This window comes from Eptesicus fuscus, chromosome 15 (genome assembly GCF_027574615.1).
Source record: "Eptesicus fuscus isolate TK198812 chromosome 15, DD_ASM_mEF_20220401, whole genome shotgun sequence".
Classification (NCBI taxonomy): domain Eukaryota; kingdom Metazoa; phylum Chordata; class Mammalia; order Chiroptera; family Vespertilionidae; genus Eptesicus; species Eptesicus fuscus.
In genome coordinates, this window is record NC_072487.1 from 24913439 (window position 1) to 24921594 (window position 8156).

Here is an 8156-nt window from a genome sequence, read left to right on the forward strand (position 1 = left end):
TCAGAATGAGCTCTACAAAGGTGACTGGTAACAAAATTAAAGTAAGTATGGGACTGGCTTTTTTGACTCACATTATATTTCTGTTGGCCAATTCTATAATAAACACAGAACAAACACTTTATACCAAAGCTGAAAATAAGCACTCTGTGCATTCCTATCTTACCAATGAGAAAGCTGAGGTTCCAAGAGGAACCTCAAGTGGACACAGTCAAATGTAAGACCAGACTGTGAACCAAGGTGAAGAACGAAACTACAGAGCCGGTCACAGGAATACAACCTGAGCTGTCTCTCAGGGGACACTCTTAGGAGCATTCAGTGCTGGATTTAATGCTCCACTGTCACCATTCTGTGATTCTTAATAAATGTATCTTAGACCTGGGGTTGGTGAGTGAAGTCCAAGGGAACAATGGAGCATGCAGCTGAGCAGAAGGAGTGCACATAATGTGATTACCTTCCCTTCCCTTCACAAACAGCATTTGGGAAGCCCCATATCCCAGATTTCTCATGGAACCACGATAGTGAATGTTCAGTGAGACTCAAATGAGTACAAGGTAAGCATGCTCTGTCTAAGACTAAGTAGATGGGGGTGCTGACTACCCTGTTTGACCCAGCTGCCTTTTGGGAAGCCTGAAAACAGGTTTATGCATGTGGCTAAGCAAGGGGATAGCAAATAGTTGGGAGTGACAGAGCACTAAGGATTGTCCCTAGAAAACTGAAAACATTGAAAGTCCTAAACTAATGACTTATAGCCAATGAGCCTCAGCAAATAGCAGCACATTATTCTAGTAGAGATTCTGGAAAAAAAATCCTCCTTGTAGACAATGTAACCAAGTGCAGTCTGAAATCTGGTACCGGACTTCTTCGTGTGGATGTACCTCAACTGAGAGGTTGTCGTGGGGTTGTATGGGGATTACACTCTGACACGCACCACCTTAGCCACCTCCATGTCTGCCTGAAATGTCTTATGGAGAGAGTTATTACAAACCTTAGGGGTTAGGTATATGTAAAATATGTAAGTTGTATTCCTGGGCAAGATGATATTTTAAACTGGTATTATTCATTTATAACTTATGAAAAAAACCCCACAAAATTTGCTATTTAACATTCACAAAACTAACCTTTAAGTTCTTTATCCACATTTGTTTAAGTTGGATTTGCGGACATATATGATCCTCATTGTAAATGCCTGGGCATAAGCAAAATTTCCAAGGAGTATTTCAGACTTGCAAGGTAGTGGACATGGTGACACCAAAGTCTAAGTCTCCAACAATAATGGGGACCCAGGTAATATCTGGGTTACAGATGAAACAAGCAGAGCATTCATTAAGGTACATATATGTTAAAAGAGGATTTAGAAAACAGGATAACGGTGTAGGACAGAAGGACCTAGAGACCTAAGAGAGGTGGAGGGAATGTGCTGGGCAGGTTGTGGGGAGGGGTTGTGGACTCACTCTCTTGAAGGTGTACCTGCCCCCACTCTCAGAAACCCTTTGTGACTCCACAATGCTCTGTGATGCAGGCTGGCTATAAAGTCAAGAGTCTGCACTCTTCCCTAGTCATTCACTTTCATCAACTTTTATGTACAGACCCCTCCTGTGACACATGTAACAATGCAACTACTGAAATCAATTGGCTTTTCTCAAAGACAGTTGCTTCAAGCAGCTTTGCAATTCAGAAAATGGGACCCAGTCTATTTCTGATTAGCCTACTAGAGTTTTATCTGAGCTTCTGCACAGAATGTTTATATAGTGACTTCAACATAATTTCTATCTTTGTGTTGTGGTTGGTCCTCCTCTTATTCATTTTCTTCATGGGAATTCCATCAATCCCAACCTTCTGGAAAAATGAATGTACACAAAAGGTAAGGAACCCTGAGTTAGTGAGCCCCAACAGAGTACTTTCTTGTTTCCATTTTGATTCCCACATTTCTAAATGAGTTTGCTTGAGACATAAAGACACTGAACATGGGACATCTGAGGAGAGAACAGAACATCACTCTTCCAGGGGAAGAGACCAGGCAGGGCTAGGGGTTCAGGGGAGACTCAGGTTTCCATATGAAGCTCACAGACCATTGGGTGTGGTGGCAGGTTTCTGGCTCCAAATTCAGTGATTCCCTAGTTCTGGATGCAGTTATTTAGACACTTGGGGATCTCTGTAGGACATCAGAGTTAACTAGCACTTCATCCTGAGTCATGCTGCCCTGTCAGGCATCACTTGGCCAAGACTTTGTTTTGGGCTGAGCAGTGCTGAGCCTCTGAGAGCCTCTGAGCACCATGTCAGGTTACTGGGTCCTATCTGAGGGGACAAAGAAGCAACTGTAGGCCTCAGATTATATGCCCTCTTTGAGCAGCGGACCTCTGTGAATACCAAGTGTGAACCTCAAAGACAAAATTGTTCTATAAGTTTTTTAAAGAAAAAATAAAATATGTTAAAGCTTTAAAAAATGGGAAAATGAACACAAAGTTCCATTAGTTAAAATGGCTTTGGCTCAGAGAGCCATTATTCTTAGATAGTAAAAGCTGAGTTTCCTAGGCAGAGGAGGAGAGAAATGAAATAATAATCCTTTTTATTCTCAGCATGAGGGCAGAGTCAAGAGGAGAAGGAAAGTTGGGACAGGGGCAGGTAAGGTTTTGCCTCTTCCATCTGAGCTCCCCAAGGGTGACCCTTTCTCCCTCCTTTCCATGATCTCTAGGTCACTTGGTAGATAGTCCCTCTCATGAATCATAGCCTTCAGAGGAGAGGCTCATGGAAATACAGAACCTGAGACACTTCTCAGATTCCCTGCTCTGCTGTCCCTGAGTAAGAAGCAATGAAGGACCCGGGCCATGGGTGTGTTGCACAGTAGATGTTGAGAGTCAGAAGTTCTGTCTCCTGACTTTGAGAAAGTAGTTTGGCTTCAGGATGATCAGAATCTTCTTTGTTGTGATCATTGGCCTCTCTATTTCACAGAGTGGTTTTAAGCATCAAATGAGATAATGTGCATAAAAGTACTTTATTAAATAAGCAACACACACATTGGGAACCTTATTAATATATCATTGCCCATTTGACTTCATTTACTCATTCTTGGGGCTTTCAGAGTCTAATATCCCAATGGTCTACCCCTGTGTAATGCCTACATGTCTACCTGCATTACATGTAACTCACTCTCCTGGTTTCCCAGGTTCAACATATTACCAGAGCGATGGGGAAGAGGAAAGGGAGCTGATTTCTTTCCTGAAAAGGTGACTAGTCTTCTCCCCTTTTTCCTAAACTATCTAGTGCCTGACCTTTGCTATTCTAGGGATTCAGTGGAGGCTTCCCTAGTCATGGGAGGGGTTGTCATAAGAACGGGAATGAGAGTGAATGCCTTGGGATGAGTGCATTGTGAAGTCACGGATGTGGACCAATGTGTAGGGGCAGCAGGCTTCAGGTGGCCCCACCCTGACCAGGCCAGTAGGTCCTCCTTTCCTTGTTGTGGTCCTGGCTGCATCATTTTACCTCCTGTCTCCTGCAGCCCCCTGGGACGGAATCATGATTCCATTCACTTTCGTCAACTTTTATGTCCAGACCCCTCCTGTGACACATGTAACAATGCAACTGCTGAAATCAATCGGCTTTTCTCAAAGACACTGGAAGATTCTACTCCATCTGTGTCCCCTGTGGTTTCCACAGCTCCTGTGACAGCTCTTGTGACAGAGCCTTCATCCCATCAGTCTTCTGCTTTCCCTGGAGTCCCTCTGACTGAACCTTCCCCACCACCCCCCTCAGTTCTCCCCTTAAACTCAATGACGACCTTGCATAATTCCCTTTCACCCTCACCATCATGTCAAACTCTGCCTACAGAGCCTTCCTCTCACTCAGAATCCGAACTTCCAGTACAGAAGTCCCCACCTCAAACCAAAGACTTGTTCTCTTCAACCTTGACAAAATATGATTTCCAGCAAAAGTTGCCTGACATCCATTCTACAAAGATCCCTTCTGTGGAAGACTCTGCAGCCAAACTTATAGATCCTACACAACTCTTCTTTCTCAGCCCTGATGAGCATGACTCAGTAGAGCAGCACTCATATCCTAAGACCTGGGAGGACAATTTAAAGCAAGAAGTTATCCAGCTTTTCTGGGGTCTTCCATCTCTGCACAGCGAGTCCTTGCTCTCCACTGTCCATGTCTCCGGTGACTATTCAATCTTCAATAGCATCTCAAATGCCTTTATAGGCCAAGAATCCCCAGGACTTCCTTATTTCCTACCTCCATCCTTCCCTACGGTCCAACCTCAACTTCTGCCTCAAACTCTGCCCCTATGCCATTACTTACCTCTCACTCAGCTTCAATCACAGGTCCACCTTCAATCCCCACTCCCAATCCTACCAGCTGGTCCCATACACCAGACTCAGGTCTGTGGAGTGTATTGCCATACACCCCTGAATGAATCAGGAAGTTTCATCTCATTTGATATTGAACAACTGGAATGGAATGTGTTAAAGAAGAAACAGGAAGGTTTGTGGGGTTTACCCTCTCTGGATAAAAGTTCTTGGGAAGCCTGCTCTCCTTCAGCTCCCACCTCTCCTTATTGTGGGCCCTCCAAGGCCCATACTTCCATCTCCATAGATCATTCTGAGTTTCATCTCAGCGTTGAGTTTAGAAAGAAATTTGAGCATCACCTTAGAAAGAGGCTCATCCAACACCGGTGGGGCCTGCCCCGCAGGATCCATGAGTCTCTGTCACTCATGAAGCCTAGATGCGATTGCTCAGAAATACCTCAGCCAAAGTGCTGCTATGGCCTCTCATGGATCTCTATGTATAAGGCCCAGGATAGTAAAATTCTAAATAGAGTCACCCCATCAGCAGACTTCTATAAGAAGGGCTCAGAAATGTTTCAGCTGTCTGATGATGAGACAGACAGCTTAGCTAGTTATCCAAAAGGATTGTTGACTGACTCTGACAGTGATTCAGATAAGGATCTGGGAAATGACTGTGATATGAAGAGTGTGACAAGGCAGAATGTAAGTCAGAGACAACTGCCAAATTTACTGAAAATACATCTGAGCAAAAAATTTGAGGAAATCAGTGAGAGTCAGCTCCTTGGTACTGTGCAGAGTTCACAGCACTCTATCCAGCATACACTTTCTGTAGAATCCAACAGGGAAATTAAACAGAGAGGTCTGCCACCATCAGTGGGTGGGGACTACTGTCGGAACAAGTCACAGGACCTCTCCTTCCTTGAGGCGGGTGCACTGGAGATGCTGGAAGACCACGATACCAACTTGCCTATGAAGACATTAGGAGGCCTCCCTGACAAAGTCCTTGAATCCATAGAGGATCAAGGCACTACCTCCCATTCCTTGATCAATCCTCACTCTTCCTCCTCAACCAAAGTGATTTCTGAGGTGAGCACTGAATATGGAGCCTTCACACTTCTGAAAGGAAGTTCTGAATCGCTTTACAGTGACCCAGTCAGAACAGAAACTATAGCCCCAGACCTGAATCTTCATCTCCCTGCCACCTCACTTGTGGATAAGAAGGGACAGGGGATTCAACACAGACTTTCTGAGGAAATTCAGATAATTTTGGAAGCCAAACCAACTCCTCTGTTTGTCACAAACACCATCCATGGCAAAACAAGTCAGAGTCATTCTCTGACAGGCAACATTCAACCTCCCAAGCTGCCTGCAAGGCAAGCAAATAGAGAATCTGCACCAAAGAATAAGAGTGTGACGTCTACTGACAGAACTGAAATGCAAGAGGCCACAAATAGGGATGAAGCAGAACCTGCTTCCATGCCCACCGTGCCCAGGGGTTTAGCCAGGGCTGAGGAGTTCTATGCTCTTCAGTCTGTAACAACCAGCAAGCCAGGAATCTCCCAAAACATAAACAAAGACACCACTGTGACTACTGAAAACCCCCCATCTAAAATATCAGATCGAGCTCCTAACTTATCAGAACTTAGAAAGCAACTAATTGCTGAGATGAACTTAAAGTTGGAGAGCAGAAAGCATAGCCAGGCCCAAGGCCAACCGCTGGACATGTCCCATGACCCTGACAGCTTGACTTACAAAGCCTCCCTGACTCCTGCCAAGTGTGTCTCCTGTGTGACCAGGGAAGTTCACCAGGTGCTGCATGTCCATTCGGAGGACAGCACAGTCAGGATGGAGAAGCAGCAGGAACCTTGGCTTCCCAGGCATGCATTAAGGACCTGCCAGGATCAGAATTTCCCACCAGCTGTAAAGAGAGATATCCTGTGCCCTCCCCCAAAGCCTACAGGCCCCAAATATGAAGAGCTTGGTGCGGGAGATGCACGACTGAGAATTTCCCAACCCAGAGGGAAGAGATTTCCTTCTCAGGACACAGCTTTAGAGGACATGCATGGGAGCAAGTCTTCCCACAGCCTAGCACAGAAGGGACAGGCCCCTTCTGACAGCCTTTTCCTAAATAAAATGAAGAGCCTTTTTCAAAGGCTTCGTCCTGCAATCACATGGACAATGCAAGAAACCACCCAGGAAATGGGAAGGCACATATCATCTGCACAGAGCAGAGGCCCAGTTAAAAGCAGAGCTTCCTTTACTGGAACCGCGCAAGTCCACAGAGTCATGTCAGACATTGGGAAGTTTCCAGAAGAGAAACGGGGGCGTAGGCATGCAGGAGTTACCACCTGCCCTCAAGAGCCCCTTCCCTCTGCAGCGCAGTCTGGGAAACGTGTGCAGAAGGGAGCAGTGCAGGCCAGGGTAAAGCCAGTCCAGGGGTGTCCTTTAAACTGCAGGGCTCCCTTCTATAACGTGACAAATATGAAGTCTGGCCTCCAAGCAGCTATCTCTGATGACCAGAGATCTGCAAGTATTAGACATACCGGGAATGAGGACAGTTCCCGCTCAAAAGCTGTGGCATTAAAGGGCCAGCAAATATGTCAGAAACACCCCCAATCTGTGTCCCTAAAGGGGACTGTGCCCCATCCAAGCCCCACCTGCAGGCCTCAAGCTGCCAAGGGGCCTCCTGCTGTTCTCACCGCTGCTGGAGGCACTGCTTTCAACAATCGGTCTCCCCAATTTAGACACACAATGCTTCTCTATAATTTCCAGCGGGAAACATTTCCCACCCCCAAATAATTCCTTCCTCGAGGGGAATATTGACTTGCCTAATAAATGTTTCTATAATAATAGTGAAGTCTTCTCTGTGTCCTGAGTTGGGGGCATGGGTTTAGGGTTTCTCAGGGCTTGTGCTTAGGGAAAGAAAGGAGGACGTTCAGCTCCTACTGATTGCTTCCTTTGGCTTCCAAAAGTGACCATTCCCTGGAGATCTCGTTGAGAAATACATATCAGGTGCCCTCCCCCAAAGCCCACTTCCTCCCTGATGAGGTTTGAGGAGATGGGCTGGATGTCTCCTACCTCATAGCTTAACCTTAATGAACATGGGTAGCAGCCCACACCTCCCCCTTCAGGGAATGCTTTATGTCCTTTGAGGCAGTAGAGAAGGCAGGCCTTCCACATCTGAAGAAGATCAAGGATGGATATATTTTTCAGAAAGTGTCAGTGAAGAGGAAACAGTGGCTTAATCATTATTGAGAAGTCAGTGATCAGAGGATCCCACAGGTGGGTGAACACTGAATGGGAGTGTTTGGGGGGATATTGCTGCAGTTGATCTTGGGCTGGTTTGGATACGGTCTCAGAACAGCATAGACACTATTTAAAAATCTTTCATGTGGGTCACATAAATGTTTTAGGGAAGCATACTTTAACATTTACATTGAAGTATGCCTTTTGGAACGTCACCTTGGGGAAGTGGTTCCCATCTCTGAGCTCTGGGCATTTCTTCAGGCTGAAGGATTTTTTTTTCCCTAATGAAAAGCATCACTCAGCTTATCAGTGATAAAAAATGTTAATCAGGCAGCTACCTACCTCCCAGGCCAAATAAAACTGAAAGTAAGGAAAAGATGCCTTAGAGTGAGTGAGAAAGTAAGAACAAATGAAGAGGGGAACGAATAATCTTGTTGGTGGAACAAAGGTTTTTGCTGCATCAGCCCCACATTGGGAACTCTCTTGCTCCCAGCTTTTCCTCTAAGTGACCTAAGGTCCACCTGCCGAGAGGCTGGTCAGAGCACCGTACAGCACACTGAAGCCTTGTACCAAGAGGCATGGGGCTTTTCCCTGAGCACTACAGCAATATTTGCAGGGATGGCATCA

At 45.8% G+C, this 8156-nt stretch overlaps 1 protein-coding gene across 3 annotated transcripts; it reads left to right on the forward strand.

Moving 5' to 3' along the window:
- Positions 1-7135, forward strand: LOC129151707 (spermatogenesis-associated protein 31D1-like). Of its 3 annotated transcripts, none has more exons than XM_054727579.1 (4): positions 1-41; positions 2577-2622; positions 3164-3224; positions 3497-7135. In XM_054727579.1, the coding sequence occupies exons 1-4, from the start codon at positions 6-8 to the stop codon at positions 7080-7082; spliced, it is 3729 nt and encodes a 1242-aa protein (XP_054583554.1). In that variant the 5' UTR covers positions 1-5; the 3' UTR covers positions 7083-7135. The 3 variants fall into 3 exon arrangements, with proteins under 3 accessions (XP_054583554.1, XP_054583553.1, XP_054583555.1); XM_054727578.1 differs by lacking the exon at positions 1-41 and adding an exon at positions 1630-1861; XM_054727580.1 differs by lacking the exons at positions 1-41; positions 2577-2622 and adding an exon at positions 1630-1861.
- The last annotated feature ends 1021 nt before the right edge of the window (positions 7136-8156 follow it).